This window comes from Carassius gibelio, chromosome A2, assembly GCF_023724105.1.
Source record: "Carassius gibelio isolate Cgi1373 ecotype wild population from Czech Republic chromosome A2, carGib1.2-hapl.c, whole genome shotgun sequence".
In the NCBI taxonomy this organism is placed as follows: Eukaryota; Metazoa; Chordata; class Actinopteri; order Cypriniformes; family Cyprinidae; genus Carassius; species Carassius gibelio.
Genome location: NC_068372.1, coordinates 24,710,185 through 24,729,293, shown reverse-complemented (window position 1 = coordinate 24,729,293; position 19,109 = coordinate 24,710,185). Strand labels below are relative to the sequence as shown.

Here is a 19,109-nt window from a genome sequence, read left to right as displayed (position 1 = left end):
CTCTTTATGCAAATAGAAAAGGGGAAGGGCAAACGTGATCCATGACGATCACCTCCCACTCCCAGGAAAACGAAACTCAGACGAATACGGTAATGATGAGTACAGGATGATGAAGTTGGCTTTGCGTTGTGTACACGTGATGGATAGGTGTTCAAGTTCAGGTGACCTCACTTTTCTCTACTCAAAAATGTAAAGGTATGTTAAAAAAATGAATTAAGCGTTTTATTTGTATGGAAAAGATGAGTACCGTTCTGTTTCAGGCGTGCCTTCTACGTCAGGCATCTAATTGCAAAGCGCGCGCTAATGCAATATTGTCGTTTCTTTCATCAGCCGTTGGATGCGACACTCCAACAGCAAGTGCAAGATTAATTTACAACAGCATCATGCAGAATAATAAGCAATAAGACTAACTGTTGTTATTTTGTCGTAATAAGCAAAAACCAACGTCTGAAAACTTAGTAAATCCAATCGAAAAAGGAACTAAAACGAGGACAACGGCTCTCCGACTGTTCTTTATTACGCTTTAAAAGAGGCTACATAAAAGCACTACAAAACGTTTTACAACGTGAAAAGTGCAATTTCACTGCACATTTATTGGGAAAACTTTCCCTTCATTGGTGAACATAATCAGGAAATAATAGCTGTTCCTCCTATAAACACCCTCTCTCTCATCTCTCTATGGCAGTGAATGTGCGGAATGTGATGTGTGGTAAGATGTGTATTTATTTTTAGTGTCTGAAGTGGTCAACCTTGTTATTCAATGATGAACTGCCTTTAACTGTCATTTTGCAATAGTGACACACTGTTCTTCTAATGAATGTTGTTCAGTTGCTTTGACACAATGTATTTTGTTTAAAGCGCCATATAAATTATGGTGACTTGACTTGACTTGACTTGAATTGGAACCTGACTATTCAAAAGTAATCAAACTGGTATAAATTCCTGGTGCCAGCACAAAACCGTCTGCGTACTTGTGACATGAGGATATATGATGGTAGTATTAGTGTTGGGCACTAATAAAAAAATCTGTATTTACTCTATAGGCTGAAGCAATCGCCTCCTAATTAGACAGGGCTGCCCAACAATAAACAATGTGCTTTGATATCTGTCCCCTGTGTGTGTACCAGAATATAAATATGCAATGAAATTAATTCTTATGTGTATGCAATTTTTTTGTGTAATGCAATATTACAAAGGTAATGTACTTTGCATAGTTTTTCTGGAGAGTTTTTCATTACACACTGACCTGAAACAGTCCTTACATGATCTAAAGCCATTTTTATACACTGTCATATTGACGTGAAATAATCCTAACATGTCTTAAAACATCCAGGCTTCAGACTAAAGAGGTTTTAACTACAGTAATATCAGTTTAAATGCTACCTGACCTAAAAAAAAAAAGATTCTGTGAAGTTAAATTCCCTTGTTTTCATGTTTTTTCATGCCATTTAAATCTGGTTGCTAGACGTTGTGAGCACTTCTCAAATGGGAAAAGAAGTCTTGTTTTGTCTTCCGTGCATGATAATCTTGACCTTGCATTTGTACACCCCCACATTTTCTTTCTCACATGACAAGAACAACTCTGTCTGACAATTACAGAATGCTTGTCTTTCTACTTCCCTATAGCTATTCAAAGGTCAAAATATAGCAGGATTTATATTTGCATACTCTCTAATGTGAGCACTACAAGGGTCATCTGATGAGCTGTGTTCTTCTCTTTCCTCACCTTAGGCTGAATCTACAGCAGTATTTGAAACTGTGAGTGCCAGCTGAAGGCGTTCATGTCTGAATCTGTGAAAATGTCTACAGTACAGTCTAGAGATGCTAAGCTACAGGCGTTTATGCAGCTGTATGAGCTGAGAGCTGCTTGTAACGTCTGTACTCATAAAAAGTCACACGTTTCTTACTCCATCATTGCAACACCTCACCGTTGTTCTCACAGTCTTTTGCTAGTCAGAGCAAAGGTCAGAGGTCACAAATGGAGCCCTGTGTCTGTGCGGCCCACTCACCCACAACCTAGTCGATATGAAGTGTGTTGGTACTTTAAGGAGGATGTCGGGTGCTACATGCATCACAACCGTTGCACTTTTGCCAGTAGCCCAGAAGAAGCCGCGGTGTGGAACTTACAAAAACACACAAACCTTGATCACAAAACACTGATTCATCTAATAACTCAGAGAAAGCGATTGGATGAACATAGCAGGCAAGAAGATGGTCAGTCGAGCGCTCATGAACCTTCATCTTACCAGGAGAAACTCCTGGAAGAATACAGATGCAGCAGCAATGAGATTCTTATTGTAAGTAAAATTAAAAAAATCTACACAACAAAATTGCACTTAATGCAACACTGTACAACTAATGTTTTAAAGATACAATTTAGTTATTTTTCAAGTTAGTGGCCAAGTAAAATAATTCAAAAATGAAAATTGTCATACTTAACTCACCCTCCACTTGTTCCAAACTTGTATTAGTTTCTTTCACCTGCTGAATACAAAATATTTAATATTATTAAGTATATTGATAACAGCAGCCATTGACTTTCGCAATATAATATGGACGTCAATGGCTGTGAGTTCTGTAACTCTTCTTTTGTGTTCAACAGAAGAAAGACACTTATACAGGTTTTTGAACTTGAGGGTAAGCGATGACAGAATTTCCATTTTGGGGTAAACTATCACTTGAATTGTTTTACTTACCTACTAACTTAAAATGGAACAAAAGCCACAATAAAATGTGTACATCTAGACACATATATGTATATTTTGCAGATCTCTGAGCAGGTGGATGATGTGTGTGTTACACATGATGAGAATCTCTGTTTGGACTGTTTACAAGAAGATGGTGAAATCAGGTGGAAATTCACAATCACCACTGAGGTCAGAAATCAGAACCTGCATTAACCAGCATCATCTTACACTCAGCCGTATTGCACACTGGTTACTGATTACCTTGTTTTCTTGTGTGTATTTGTGTTTTGTGTTTGTGTAGAGGTCTTTGGCTCATGTAGCTCTACTGAAAGCAGAAAATGGTGCCGTTTTCTCTTTGAGTGACAGTTTAAAGAACACCTTCCCCCCAATCACATACATCGCAGGCCACCACCTTCACTCCTCTCACTCCTACCAGCTGAGTGTGTCCTTTCTCTCGTTCCGGCCCGGTGTGTATGAGCAGTGGTTGGTATTTGATTTTGATATGCGACCGGTTCTGCTCAGGAAGCTGAAGGTGAGAGTCGGTCAGCAGTTCCATGTCCAGCCAGATGAGGCAGAAGAGAGCGAATGTGCTGAGATTCTATCGGATGAGCGCTGGAACAGTGGAAACAGGGTTATCGTGCCCTTCTTTGCCAGAAAGGAGAAGGACGAGCAGTTACTTAGTAAATACAAACCACCTCAGATTAACCTACAGTTCAATCCCTATGCAGATCACAGTTCCCCACTTCATCGTGACAATTACAGAGAGAGAGCACACCACTTTCTTTTCAAAGAGGAAATTGCAGAGGAAGAGCTCATTAGCAGGTACAGATAGTTTGTAGAAATAATACACCACTTGAAACACCCTTGGGTTATGGGTTAGTGCTTGTTTCAGAATTTTTTATGCCAGAAATGCCCAGTCTTGTTCTTGGAGATCTACCCTCCTGCAAAGTTCAGCTCCAACCCTGATCAATCACAGCTGGATAAGCTACTTAAGATCATCAGAAACACGTGATCATTACAAATAGGAGTGTTGGAGCAGGGCTGGAACTGAAGTCTAAAGGTAGGTAGATCTCCAGGAATAGGATTGACCATCCCTGGTTAAGGAAATCAACAATGCTGAAAACAATTAAACCTTCAGAATCAGCTGCAGTGAATGTTAAGGCTTATATATGCTACTAACCAGTATGTTCATGATTGAAATAATAAGTTCAAATAAAATAACAACAAATACCAGTTTGTAACATCAAGCAGCATAACCTACTGTTTTTGCACCTTTATTTTGGCTGTGCCTGTTAAAAATAAGGTGGATCTTTTTATCTTTTTTGATCAAGGACATATTGTTTGGCCATATTTACTTCTTTTTAAATGCAAATTCAATCCTGTTCTAATTATAGTATAAAATGTGGCCAAAGTTCAACACATCTTGATATAATGTATAGATAAAATGGAGATGTGTATAAACAGATTCAGGTTTGGGTTCACAGATAGATTCTATTATAACTATTGGTTTTGTTCTTCCTAGAGATGTTATGTCCTTATGGAAACAAATATCCAATATGTAATTATAAATATTACCACATGCTTATCTTAGTCCAATAACGTATTTAGCACTTTATTTTACAGTCCTGTTCCTCATGTACATACTATGTACTTATTGTAGCAATTACAATAACTATGTAATAACTAGGTACTAACCCTGAACCTACCCCTAAACCTAACCCTACCCCATGTAGTTACCTTGTGTTACCAGAACTTTCTTAGATAAATACACTGTAAGTACACTATAAGTACATGTTAGTACACGTACTGTAAAATAAAGTGCAACCACGTATTTTATATCATATTCTCATCTACAACCAAAGACATTTTTTCCTTGGTCCCTCATGATGTTTTTGAATCATTTGCATAGAGAGGAGTCAAAGACTACTTAGTATGGGTCACATGGAAACATTGTAAACAAATTAATCATAGAGATTTGACTTATTGAATAGAATGTCTACATCTAATACTTTGTATTGTAATGTTACTTATTCCTCATCACATGAATTTGAGCTCATTCAGGGATCAGAGACACTGAAATCACAGAATGTAATGGCCTCTGAGTTTGATAATACTATGCAGGTATATAGTCTTCACCCAAATTGGTTCTGTGACCTTCAAACCAAGCCAAAAATAAATACATTGTTTATCAGTAGGGATACACTGACTATCTGCTTCATATTGGGTTATAGTCCTTATTAGTGAGTTATAATTGATCTATATTGGATATTTAATTGTGCATGCTCATTTCCTCTGTTTTTACCTTTAGATTACATATGCAATATATTAATGGTTGGTCCTGTTTTCTTTTTCCACACTTGTAGATTAAATGTTTGTGGGAGAGTGTTTCTCTCTGACCAGTTGGGTGATGGTAAGTTTTATGCTGCTGCAGGGAAGCTCTTTGCCACTCTGAAGGTATCCTGCTCTCTCACACCAGACTCTCCTGAAGGGATGATGCTTAAACGAGGGGTGCAGATGGCTTTGGTGAACTGCATACCAGCAAAGGCCAGTGTGCCTGTAGATCGCAGAAACCATGTGTACGAGGCATTGGTGCTCAAACAAGGTGCTGGTGAGGGTCACATAGGTCTTCATCTGTGTGCACAGTGTGTGTCTGAGCTACAGCTGAGGAAAGAAACCTGGTGTAAAATGGAGGTTCAGTTTCAGTTGGACAGACTGACATTCTGTCAGATACACCAGGCTATTGACCACCTCCCGGACTTGCACAATGTTCTGCCTGACTTCAGTAACTGTTGTGTCCCTGTGAACATAACCAAACAGTGTGAATTGAACAACAAGCAGCAAGTCGCCCTGAACTTCATCCTTGGCAAGTGCGAGGTCAATAAATTGGCTCCTCCCTTGCTGATATATGGGCCATTTGGCACTGGAAAGACACTCTGTCTTGCCTCAGCGGCAGTAAAGCTGGCCCTACATTCTAAAAACAAAGTGCTCATCTGCACATATACTAACAGGTAAGTTTCTACGTTATAAATACGTTTGAGATATGTTCATTTTACATCATTATTATGTGAGAAGAAAGAAACTGGAAAAGGAAAAATCAATCGTAGACATGGCATGCATTCCTATATAGTTTATTCAGTCTTATCCAGCAACAGAATTATAATTTAGAGCCTGTCCTCCAACAAAAAACGACCATATAGGTTGTTTGTGCAAGCATTTATTACGACCTATATTTACGTTTTAAAGTTAAGCGCCCTCTAGCTGCGGTAAAAATAATGACAGTTTCACGTTGCGTCTGTCGTCATGAATTGACGTATAACGTCATTACCAATCAAAACGCACGTTTATTTAAATGCAATGTGTGGGCGTTTTACACCGATCTCACAGTATTTCCTACATATTTTACTACTGTAGGTGGCTTATTCGTTTGAATGACCATACCTAACCCCACCCCTAAACCTAACCCTCACAGAAATCATGCTAAATTATGATTTATTGATCATATACATTTTCGCACACGTCTGTTCCCTGGGATCGAACACATGATAGCATGATTACATATCAAGGTATAACGCAATAATCTACTAACTGAGCTACACGAAACGCAAACCAGAGGGCAAATAAAAGAGTACAAAACAGTAATATGAAAACGACCTTTTACCTATAGGGGCGCAATTGTAGTATACGCTCTGATGGGTTGTATTTCAGGGATTTGGACAAACGACCTATACAAGCGTATTGGTTGGAGGACAGGTTGGATAATCAAAGTTACTTACGTGTTCATAAAATACAATATTATCAGTTGTTTATTTAAATTGAGATAGCAACACTTAATTTGTATAGATATGCTTTGCAATATTTCCCCTGTGAATATAAAAGCTCCTGTCTATTAAAATGTACATTTAAGAAATCAAATTTTTTTAACTTTGTTTCCTGTAGTTCTGCAGATTTATATGTCAGCGAGCACTTCCATCCATACATTGCAAATGGACACCCAAACCTCAAAATACTCAGGATAAAGGCAAACAGAGGTGGGGCCTCCATCAAGGCAACTGATGACATCACTCAGAAATATTGTCTTTGCTCTCCAGATAGACAGTCTTTCATCCACCCAGCACGCTCTGATCTCGAGTCACACCGCATCATTATAACCACCACATCGATGACAAGGCATCTCCGTGAGCTGAGGCTTCCTGAAGGATTCTTTAGTCATATTCTGATTGATGAGGCATCTCAGATGCTGGAGGGTGAAGCACTTATGGCTCTGGGCTTAGCAGACAAACGCACTCGAGTGGTTTTGGCAGGAGACCACATGCAGATGGCTCCAAAACTTTTTTCTGTAACCGATGAAAAACGATCAGAACACACATTGCTCAATCGTCTCTTCCACTACTATCAGGATGAGAGCAGCAACATTGCCAAGAAAAGCAGGGTAATCTTTAACGAAAACTATCGTTCCACTGCAGAAATAGTGGACTTTGTATCCACTCACTTCTATGTAAGTGATGGAATCAAGGCCAAAGGAGAGGTCCCTCCCCACCCAAGGTTACACCCCCTGATGTTTCAGCATGTCAGAGGAGAATGCCATCTGAATTCCACCTCCATGTCTTGGTTCAATCTTGCTGAGGTCCACAGTGTGATAAACATGGTGCAAGAGCTTCTGACAGACTGGCCGATGGAATGGGGTGATAAAGAGCCAAGGCAAATCTGTGTTCTTAGTGAAGGCCAACAGGTACAATTCAAAGCATTTATACATTGGACATATGGGAAATGAGTTATGAATAAAATTATTAATGCCATACTGTAAGTGGCTGTTCACACAGAATGCATATTTGCATCTAAAAATGCTAGACGCAGTGCTCAGTAATTGTTTTAAAAAGTGTGCAGAAAACAGTGCAGAATGCGGGGTTCTCGAGATGCACTTTTCAGATATTATCCAGTAACAGATATAATAGTTTCTCCTTCACCATGTTTCCAGGGAGTAAAACAGTTGTCATGCCAACTTTCTGTTGTAAACAAAAGCTTGCAATGCTTGCTCCTCCTCCAGGATCTTCTGATTGGTCCACTGTATTGGAACTAACATTGATGAGCAATGCTGTTTGTAAAAAGTTGAACTTCTCTTAATTCTTAAAGGGGTCATATGATGCAATTACAATTTTTCCTTTCTCTTTGTAGTGTTACAAACTCTTGGTGCATAAAAAAGATCTGTAAAGTAGCAAATACTAAAGTCTCAAACCCAAAGAGATATTCTTTATAAAAGTTAAGTCAACCACACACCCCTAAAATGGCTCATTCTAACATGCCCCCACATCTCTACATCATGGTCTGGGAAGATTTACATAATGCTGCTAAATGTTCACTCAAAGAAAGAAGGTGTAAATTTGATTCTTCGTTGTTGCCACCAGTGCCATGTTGTGGAGATGCTGTTTCGTTGTGAAATCAAAAATACTTTGTTTGGCCTTCCAAAAGAGGACACAACTAGAAACCAGTGGTAAAGTTTTATTTACATCACTGTTCCAGAACAGTTCATCCAAATATTAAGTGTGCAGCACATTTTATGGATGACTGTTTAGCAGCATAATATGACCCCTTTAAAAATGTGGTGCTCATGTCCAACGATCATACGCGTCTACCTAGCATGTTTGCATAAAAAAACAAAGGAAAAGTTGTGCATTGGAATGGAAAAACGTATTCTGTGTGAATTCTAAGTAATGTATAATGTATAATGTGAATTCCTTAACGGTTTGATTTAAATTTCTTTGTCATTTTGAGGAAAAAATATTTTAAAAACACTGCAAAATTATAGTAGTGATAATATAAAAGTTTTTAAAGGCTTGAATTTGGTTAAAGTCACAATACTGATCATCAAATACATCATCAAAACATCCTTTCTCTTTCATTTCTTCAGCTTGAGGTCATCAAAAATCATCTCCGCCAGAAAGGAGCTCATGTTTCTGTTCAAAATTTAGCAAACATTCAAGGTACTGTGGGGTTCAAAACAATACTGTCTGCTGAAGCTCAGGAAACATGCTTGATTAATCAAGACAAAAGTGAAATAATCTCAGTATTACCTTTTATTAATGTCTGTTCATTCATTATTTAATGTTTTATTATTGTAATTATTTCTAAATGATAACTTTCCCATTCAATTTCTGTGTCCTTAGGGAAACAGTTCAGGGTCATCATAATATCAACAGTTCAGACAAGAGACAGGCTTCTTCAGTCAGAGTTAAGCTGCCCAGAGTTTTTTGATGACATCCGTGCATTGAACACTGCCTTGACCAGAGCCCGATCACTGGTGATTGTAGTTGGAGATGCTGGTGCTCTTTGTTGTTTTGGAAAGTGCTCAATAATCTGGAGGTCTTACATAAAACACTGCATCAGCAAAGACAGCATGAAACCAGAAAATTTTACCCAAGACATCCTACAACTGGAAGTATTGGAAATTTCTAAATTTCAAAAGACAGAAAAGGTAGACATGTCTGAGACTTTTGTACCTCTCCAGGCTGAAACTGATGCTATTTTGAAAGAGATGGATGACTATGGTTCCGATGTACAGGAATCAGATGAAGAGAATGAACAAAAAAGACCTTTATTCTCTTCTTCTGAAAAAGAAAACCTATTGGAGCTGGTCAGGAAATACCCTGCTAAATACAAGCATGGAGAACTGGTGATGAAGGGCCACCAGTCAGGTTATGTACTACCCTATGACAATCCATCTGAACACATTCATGTTAAAGGAAGGAAAAACATTGGCATGACTTTCCCTGGGGATGAAGTTGTGGTTGAGACTGGACGAGATCATGAAGGCTGTCTTACTGGGAAAGTTTTAGGTTACACAAACAGACAACCTACATCCTCTGAATTTGTGTGTTTTTTAGAGGATGAAAATTATCACAAACGAACACAGAACACTGCCAAAAATTTGGTGCCAAAAGTGATGATACCCCTCAATAATAACACCACCAAAATACGCATCTTGACAAAGAAAGAGACTCGCAATTTGATTCCAGTATGGAAGTATGCCAATGGCAATTGGACAATTACAGAACATTTTCCTGTTGATGAACAAATAAAACAGGACTATGTTTTTGTTGTGCAGATTTTGGGCTGGAAAGAACACTGTTCCTTTCCGCTAGGCAAAGTTATTAATATTCTACCAATTGGGACATCTTTAGAGGAGGGACTTGAGATTTTAAAATCAGAGTTTAAATTAACACCTCTACTGCAAGAAGATACATTTCTAGAGATGAAAGCTGATGGAACTGATGACGAGAAAAGAAGAGATTTCAGAGGTTTACAAACCTTTACCGTTGATCCACCCACAGCTAGAGACTTGGATGATGCCATTAGTGTTAACAATCTGGGAAGCTGCTATGAAATAGGCGTTCATGTTGCAGATGTGGCTAGTTTCGTGTCTAAGGACAGTTCACTTGATAGCTTCGCAAAACAGATGGGAGCAACTTTTTATGATCCTGGAAAAGAACCTGCATTCATGTTCCCAAAACATTTTGCCACCACGTATTGGAGTCTTCTCCCAGATGAAGATCGCAAAGCCATTTCATTAATTGTCACAGTGGAAAAGCAAACAGGCCTTATCAAAAAAAGGAAATTTTACCTCTCTAAGGTCAAATCTAAAAAGCAGCTGACCTACACGGAGGCTGAGTATATAGTAAGTCAGTGTGATGGCGAGCTAAGATTTGATACTTTAGAGGACTGTGTCAGAGTGGCATACCGCTTTGCCAGAAGCCATCGAAAAGCACGACTCAAAGAAGACTGGAACTATGCCCAACCTGATAAACACCGGAAGCCAGGGGAGAGAGAAGCAAATCTAATGGTTGAAGAGTTAAACATAATGTTTAACCATGAAGTGTCAAAATTTCTGACAGAACACACAGACACTAAACTCTGCACTCCTCTGAGGTGTCTGGCTCCTCCTATGGCAGAACAATTAAACATGATCAGTGATCGACATATGGAAGTTCCTTTGTCCTCGCACCTGACATTTCATATCGACAGAAATCGAGTGGACCTAAATAACATGATCACATTCACTGTGTATTCTCCAGAGTCTATAGATGTTTACCCTAACAATCATCCTTACCCTGATGGTGACTCAAGCCACCTACGTGATGCAATCTCTGTCAGTGACTCGGAATGTCATTTTGAAATTGGTGTTCACAAAGTAGATTTTTTTAGCTATGTGTCTCAGAACAATATTCAGAACTTGACTGCACAATCAAACATGTGGAGTTTTATGCCAGGCAAAAATCGTCGTGCTATCTCCTTAATCCTGACAGTGGATAAAGAAAAAGGCAGACTAGTAGAGCGAAAGTTGGTGCTTTCCCGCATAAAGTCAAGCAGTGCATTGTCCTACAATGAAACTGACAGCATCATCATCCAGCCAGGTGAAAATGAAATGAAGTGTGATTCTCTAGAAGGCTGCATCCTCGTGGCTTATAGATTTGCACTTGATCACAAGCAAAAGAGACTCTCTGGACACATGGGCAGCTACAGTCCTGCTGATCTCAGATCATCAGAAGACAGCAAGTGCAGGTTAATGATGGAGGAGCTGATGCTGATGTTTCAAAAAGCTAGTGATCAGCTGATTAATCACGAAACTCCATTACCGAACACTTTTAGCAATCCAGTGACAGCTTCACCTGAACTGGTTGGGAGACTGAAGAGAGAAAATGAGGAGTTTGGGTCCCTCCGTGCATTGGAGGAACGTCTGGATTCAGATATTGGGCAGAACTCTGGCAGTTTCGTCATTCATACATCTGTGTGGCAAAAGATTGAATCAGCAGCATTGACATGTGACTTTTACAGAATGGCTGATCTCATTTCTACAGATGACATTCATCCACAGTTAGCTCCAGCAATTGCTCAATTAAGGGCCATTACCAATAAAGCATTCTTCATTCGTTCACTCTCCTGCAAAGATGCTTTACTTGGGCACTATTGGTTAAATCTGGAATCATACACACATGCATCCTCACCCATTCGCCGGTACATAGATGTGGTTCTCCAGAGGCTCATGCATGCCGTTATCAGTGATTGTCCTGTTGAGTACTCTCAGATAGACATTGAGCTGATGTGTGAAAAATGTAAAACAGGAGAAATGAGGGCATGGGAGTATGAAAGCAAAGCAGAGTCACTATATCTCGCAGTCAACCTACAAAAACAAAGCTCATACAAAGTGGCTTTTGTCACCATTGTTCGACGTGACAGTGAAAGTTTCAAACTATCATTTCCATTTGACAACGGAACTTTCCCGGACAAGCTTCCTGTTAAGTACAGCAATTTACAACTTGAGGATCAACCAGTATTTGACAAGAATCAAGTGACACTGACTTGGAAAAAACGAATGTACTCAATGAGCATGACCCAGACACCACTGCAGAACATGAAATTCTGTTCAGAGATACAGCAAAACACCTGGCATGCCATTGTTGAGGCAGTACGAGATGAACAGTGGGAAGAGGCAAAGTCCCTTGTACTGAAAGCAGATGTGAGAGATCACAGTGATACAAGTGAAGTGCATATCTCTGGATTTGATCCTGATTGCACTTTTATGTCTGAAGCGGATCATTACACGGACTTCGCACTCTGTCTGAAGGTTGGAGACACTGTGCAGGTCCAGCTGACCTCAGAAAGGGACAGGGGCTACTGGGTGCCTACTGTACAGTTATTGAGTTTGAGTTCAACCTTTGAGATCTGTGTGGAACATACTGACAATCCTATTAAGTGCTTTTCCAAACTTGCAAACCGCCCATCCAAAGGTAACTATAAGGATGTAAAGGAATATGTGGAGACATGGAAGCCCCTATGTGACATGGAGTCTGCGGCAACTGCTGTAGATGACAGTGATTGTGTTGTCATAGACAATGTGCACATAACTTGGATTACATCTTTTGATGATTCCAGACTCTCTGGAACTTTCTCTCTGCCTGTGGAATATGTCAAGAAGTGGGCAATTGAATTTAACCTGGCCAGGTGTTTGCTCTGTATCCGAAAAAGAGGAAGCAGAAAGCAGAACCAAGCAGATCAGTCAGAGCTGGATCCAGAAATCTTCACTTGGGTGGCCCATGGTGTGACAACTAAGTGTTTGGATCCTTCGGAAAACAGTGTGAATAAGTCCAAAATTATTCACTTTATCATAAAATATGCATCCATAAACATTCCAAAGTTCAAGAGGGATGCCACATTCACAGTGGAGATCATCCCAAAACTCATTCCAGAGATGTAAGCATGAGACTCATCACACCACAACCACCATATCACCAAATCTCATTATTCAATTTTTGGATATTTATTTATCGGTTTTTAAAAATATTTTGTTCATTATATAGATGCAAAGTTACGACAACCATGATATGTATTGATGCCTATTTTTTTGTTGTTGTTTTGTTTTGTTTTTTGCTTGATTCATCCAGACGGAAGGAAAGTGCAGTGAATAATTTAACAGCAGCTAATGAACTTGTTAAGAACATTGCACTAAGACACCGGATTCCAAAAGAAAGTATGCATTAAATTCATATACTGTCATATGTTGAGTGAGAGCATGAACAGCAAGATCCTTAAGAAATGCCAAGTGTGCATCATCAAAACAAGTTCAAACACATAAAACCCCTATAATAGAGACCCATATTGAAAATATTAAAATGCTGATTTCATACATACTGTATGTGAATGAGACCCACTGTTCTTTGCAAAACAGTACAGTATATTACATCATCATTTATACTTCATAAGAAACAGTACAATTTTAGATTGATATAGTATGCTTCTGTTTATTTATTAATAATATACCTAGACAGGATGTTAGTGTCTTATTAGCTTCTCTTTTTTATATACATTTTAACACCACAGTGTGAGCGAAAATGTATAAAATTACACTGGTTTCATTAGTCCCTTGGTTTTTAAGGTACTTTCGCTTCTATCAATCCACAGGCTCTAATCCAGCTGTATATCTATATGTGCTTATGAGAGAGGAACCACCAGCAGGTCTGCCTCGACTGAATGAAAGCCAGTTTAAAGCTTTGGAGCATGCTCTGAACAGCAAATTCACCGTCATTCAAGGGCCTCCAGGTTACCCATTAACCATATACAGTTTTTTATCTTAAAGATCCCAGATAGACTCTTAAGTTTATGGACTTAGGAAGGGAGTTTTACTATAATTTTCCTAAATGTTTCTTAATGTGACTGAAAAGTGCCTCTTGTTTATTCTTTATAGGAACAGGAAAGACAGTTGTAGGAGCGTACATAGTGTACTGGTTCTCACAGCTGAACACTAAGAATCCCTGGAAGCTGAAGGATGTGAAAGACAAAGAGAAAAGGGAAGTTATACTTTACTGTGGACCGTCAAACAAGTCTGTGGATGTAGTTGCAGGTAATTATTTTTTTTTAAACTAGAATTTGTGTAAAGGATAAACTTGTATTTATTTGATTGTGTTGTGTGTACAGAATTCCTGCTCAAGTTTGGACATAAGCTGAAGCAACTACGCGTGTACAGCAGACAGATGGAGATGCAGGAGTTTCCCTACCCCGGCAGCAACCTTCAGTTATCACAGAAATCACTGCGCCAAGAGCGATCAAAACCTGAGCTCAAGTACTCATATTTGATATTGTACTCTGTTATTTAATCTATAATGAAAGAGTTATGATGAAATGGCTTAAAAAACTGTCACTAGCTGAAATTTTAAGTACAGAGGGTCAAAACGGAATAAATACTTTTTCACTGTGGAATAATGTTTTTGCATAGTTTATCTGTACAGTACTCAATTTTTACATCCTTTTGTCTAGGGAAATATCACTTCATCACAGAATTCGAATGAGTCATAACCCCTGCTCTCAAGAAATAAAGAAATTTGATGAAAGAATTTCTCATAACCCCCATTCACTGACAGATGCAGACATAGAAGAGTAAGTTCTAATGCGTCTTCCCCCTTTCTTTCCTTTACTTTTAGCATAATCTCCATCGTCATTCTCATAAGCACATCTCCGTATTTAACAATAAGTGTGTTATGTAAATGCATGTGTATCCTCAGATATAAAAAGCTGCTAAATTCTGCACGTTTGCATGAACTGGAAAGGCATGATATTATTCTATGCACTTGCACGGCTGCTGCCTCCCCAAACCTCACCAAGACACTCAGTGCACGACAGATCCTCATTGATGAGTGTGCCATGGCAACAGAACCCCAGACGCTTGTCCCATTGGTCAGCTTTAAACCTGAGAAGGTCAGTGTGACTCTTGACCCATAACAAACAAGCCAGTCAAAAATAATATGAACTATACAGACTGGACGTAAAACTTGCTGCAAACCACATGACCTAGTCTTGCAAAAAACAACTGCCTGCACAGCCTAAATTATTCATTAAAGTACTGCAACTGGGCTTCGGAAGAAAGCTAACCTTAAAAAACACCCTTTAAAGCACACTACACAGAGAATTCAAATGAAGCTGCTGGACACAAATAACTCTTTACCAGCTCACCTTTAAAAACAGTACACTAGAAACTTAGAGGCAGAATAAACAAAGTTTGAAAATCACACACTGCACAGAATTATGCTTAATTATTCATTCAGAACCTTCCATGAGGGTTTTCAGTTCCTGGCCTTGTCATACAATAATATATACCTTATTTTCGGGACTATAAGTCACACTTTTTTTCATAGTTTGTCTGGTCCTGCGACTTATAGTAAGGTGCGACTTATTTATCAAAATTAATTTGACAGGAACCGAGAGAAATGAACCAAGAGAAAACATTACCGTCTACAGCCGAGAGAGGGCGCTCTATGCTGCTCAGTGCTCCTGTAGTCTACACTGAAAACATAGAGTGCCCTCTCGCGGCTGTAGATGGTAATGTTTTCTCTTTGTCTTTGGTTCTAAATGAATGTGACTTATAGTCCAGTGCGACTTATATATGTTTTTTTCCTCATCATGACGTATTTTTGGACTGATTAGACTTATACTCGGGTGAGACTTATAGTCAGAAAAATACGGTACATGTCTTGCAGGTCGTGCTGTTGGGGGATCACAAGCAATTGCGTCCGATAGTGAAGAATGAGCATGTGCGGAGACTGGGCATGACACACTCTCTCTTTGAACGTTACATGGATAGAGCACTACTGCTTGACACCCAGTACAGAATGGTACAAGACAAACACATACATGCTTCACATTCATGCTTACATACTGTACACATTTAATGTGGGATTCTTTCTTCAGCATGAAGAGATCTGCAAATTTCCATCAGAGGCATACTATCAGGGTAGGCTGATAACTAAAGTGGATGAACGGACCAGCGTGCTACATATTAAAACTGAAACAAAAAGACAAAGCAAACACATTCTGTTTGGAGACATACAAGGTGATGAGATTAGTTTGGTTGTTCCAACTGCACGGGGGAACGAGAACTCAAAAGCCAACATTGAAGAGGTTAAAAAAGCTGTAAGTAAAAGATAAGATATGAAACCTATCAAAAAAAGTACCCCATTTACATCAGACGCCAAACTCTGAATAGAACCTACAGTATTTGCGACTACCTCATAAAATACTTAAAATAAAGTTTAGAAATTAGAAGTTGGAATTAGCAGCCCAGATGTGTTTGAATGTGTTCTTATGCAGGTTGAGATTTGTCATCAGCTGGTGTCAGCGGGCCATGTGAGGCAGGAGGACATTGCCATTCTGTCACCATACAATGCACAGGTGGCCCAGATCAGAGATGGACTCAGAAAGTCCAAGGACCCCCAGATGGAGAGAGTCACAGTCACCACCATTACAAAGAGCCAAGGTGACGCTTTTTATTGAAGACTATTGTATTTGGGCTTTTACATAAAATTGTATTAATATTTGTGGTCATATTCAAGCTTCATTATAAATAAGGGAGCATGATAATGTGATTGCAGGCAGTGAGTGGCGGTATGTGATTCTGTCAATGGTTCGCTCCTGCCCCAGCAACAAGATTGAACCTGAACCTTCAAGGGAATGGCTCTCCAATCACATTGGCTTTGTGGGCGATGAAAACCAGATCAATGTGGGGATCACAAGAGCACAGGATGGGCTATGCATTCTGGGTATTCCATATATTACATTCATCTAGTTGTTTAACAAATGACTAAATACATATACAAATATCTAAAAAAATAAATAAATTATGTTTTATGGAAAATAACTCTAGAATCCTTGCTACTACCATTACTATTTTAAGATATTAATATATTTAATTCTGTGCTTTAGGCAATCAGGAGGTACTGAACTGCAGCACAGCATGGAAGAAACTACTGAAACATTATTCAGGTCAAGGCTGTGTGGTCTCTGCAGGCCAGATTACAGTACACAATGTCCGTTAAATCAGATTTTAAAGTTGAATCTTGAAGAATATTACACTTAGTGTTTTTTAAGACTATATTTTTACCCATACAGTCTAAATTCTTCACATTTTAATCAATGTAAAACATTGGCAGCTTGAGAGAAGAAATTACATATATTTTGATGCATTATAATTATACCAACTCTTGTTGATTGATTGTTAAAAAAGATATAATAATTAATATATTTTCACAAAAAAAAAAACATTTGTTTTTAAAATTTTGAAATAGTGTATTGTAACTGTTGATCTGCTGAGCCATTTCTTGGTCTATCATTGCCGTATCTGCATTTTTGTTATTTTTATTTTTGCTTTAAATATAGTAAACCAGTCCTCTGCAGTGAGAAAATTTTTTTTTCAGAATCTTTCTATAATTTTATTATTATTATTATTATTATTATTATTATATATATTTTTTTTTACATTGCTGGGTAATGTCAATTTACCACAGTCCTACTGTAGTACAAAATGCAACAATGTAAGTGTAGCAGCTATATTTGTATGAGTGCTATATCATATTCACTAATGAAAAGAATGTCTTACAAATCACAGATATATAAATGGCTTGTATGTTTAACATTTTTGAGTAGATGAAGAAAGTGATTTTTAAAAAGTTATTTAACATTTAAGCTGCAAAAAGTCAAGCCTACGCAGAGGTCCCATTATGTTTATTTTTTAGGATTATAATTTTTTTATGCTTTTTAATGTTTCCTGGGGGTGTACTTATATTGTTAGTATGATTTTTACATTTAAAATTTAGAAATAAAAGGCATTTTCATATCCTGATTTTAGTCCTCTGGTTTGAATGCTCTGTTTGAATGGGCGTGTCTGCTGTGAGACTCTTGTTGTGATTGGCTGACATCTTTGCATTCGAAATACGTATTACATGTGGAACCCCTCTCAAATACTTTTACTATGTTTTTTTTTACTATTACAGCTGTCAAGATTAACGAATCGTGGAAGTGTTGATTATAGCATTATTTTTTTCGAGCTTTTCACATCACATGAAAGGCTGCGGTGATGAACATTGAGTAGGCAGTCTGTTTATCGCGTGAATGCAGTGATCTCGTCATTGCAACGCATTTGCAATGCAGAAACAGTATTAAACTATTTAGAAAGAAAGTCTGTGTGAACTTGAATAATTTTCTACACATTATAAATCACTGATCACAGATCAGGCATTAATGAACACTTTTACTCACTGTTTGTTGCCGTGCTGTCGAATCCAAATAGTAAAAGTCTGTTTGCAACGCCTGTGCTGACATTGCGACTGTAACGTAAATGTTTGGCGGGCAAAGCAGAGAAAGGGGAGATGACCTTTCCCGTAATGACAACATATGACGACATAAGGGGAAGATTCCAGATCGGCCAGTCTGAGTTCTCATTTTCTCAAAGGCCGAGCAGGCACCCAGAGCTTGGTTTACACCTATCGAAATTGGTGGTGCAGCGCGTTTTGTTATATGCATGTGTTGTGAGATTTTGCAGCGCGTTTCGTTATATACATGTGTTATGATGGATTTGTTTATTTGTTTATCGTTTCATTATTTGCATGTGTTGTGATGATTTGCATCAAAAATGTTTTGTTTTTTTTATTTGCCAGTGTTTTTTCAATTTGCATGTGTTTTCTTAAATTGCAGCGCGTTGAGCTCTCTCGGCCAACATAAAAAAGAGGATTCCTTAATTCCCACAACTAACCACCAGGGGTCAGCACAAACAGAGAAGAGTACTAGAATAAAGTCATTATTCTGCTTAAACCAGCTACCTACCACATATTAATATATTTTACAGGTTTTATTGCAAGAAATTACGAAATCTGTCACTAAAACACTCTTTTTACTACTCTCTTATAGCACAAATTCAGAATCCTGATTATTCGAAACCAGCATTCCTATATCAAATTACTCACCCAAGCTCCTACTGATTTGAAGTTTTATTTTTATTTTTATTTTTTTTACTGTTTTTTATTATTTATTACTTTATCTACGACTGAAAAAGCTTTGACATATGTTCTATTGTATGTCAGTTATATGGCAATGAACACACACTTGAAC

The 19,109-nt window shown here is 38.3% G+C and overlaps 1 protein-coding gene across 2 annotated transcripts; it reads left to right on the top strand.

Annotated features, from left to right (window-relative positions):
• Positions 1–60: 60 nt before the first annotated feature.
• Positions 61–17,838, top strand: LOC127934158 (helicase with zinc finger domain 2). 2 transcript variants are annotated; one of them, XM_052531352.1, is made up of 19 exons: positions 61–195; positions 1,732–2,297; positions 2,769–2,876; positions 2,989–3,509; positions 5,051–5,695; positions 6,624–7,416; positions 8,593–8,665; positions 8,849–12,929; positions 13,121–13,206; positions 13,638–13,775; positions 13,921–14,076; positions 14,151–14,295; positions 14,490–14,609; positions 14,735–14,927; positions 15,707–15,841; positions 15,918–16,139; positions 16,317–16,482; positions 16,598–16,765; positions 16,929–17,838. In XM_052531352.1, the coding sequence occupies exons 2-19, from the start codon at positions 1,782–1,784 to the stop codon at positions 17,039–17,041; spliced, it is 8,379 nt and encodes a 2,792-aa protein (XP_052387312.1). In that variant the 5' UTR covers positions 61–195; positions 1,732–1,781; the 3' UTR covers positions 17,042–17,838. The 2 variants fall into 2 exon arrangements, with proteins under 2 accessions (XP_052387312.1, XP_052387320.1); XM_052531360.1 differs by having other exon boundaries at positions 72–161.
• The last annotated feature ends 1,271 nt before the right edge of the window (positions 17,839–19,109 follow it).

Excerpts from the sequence above, each read along its gene's own strand:
- LOC127934158 (XM_052531352.1), top strand. The coding sequence starts at position 1,782 with ATGTCTGAATCTGTGAAAATGTCTACAGTACAGTCTAGAGATGCTAAG. Across the intron at positions 3,510-5,050 it reads GAGGAAGAGCTCATTAGCAG|ATTAAATGTTTGTGGGAGAG; the intron begins GTACAGATAGTT and ends CCACACTTGTAG. Across the intron at positions 13,207-13,637 it reads ACACCGGATTCCAAAAGAAA|GCTCTAATCCAGCTGTATAT; the intron begins GTATGCATTAAA and ends ATCAATCCACAG.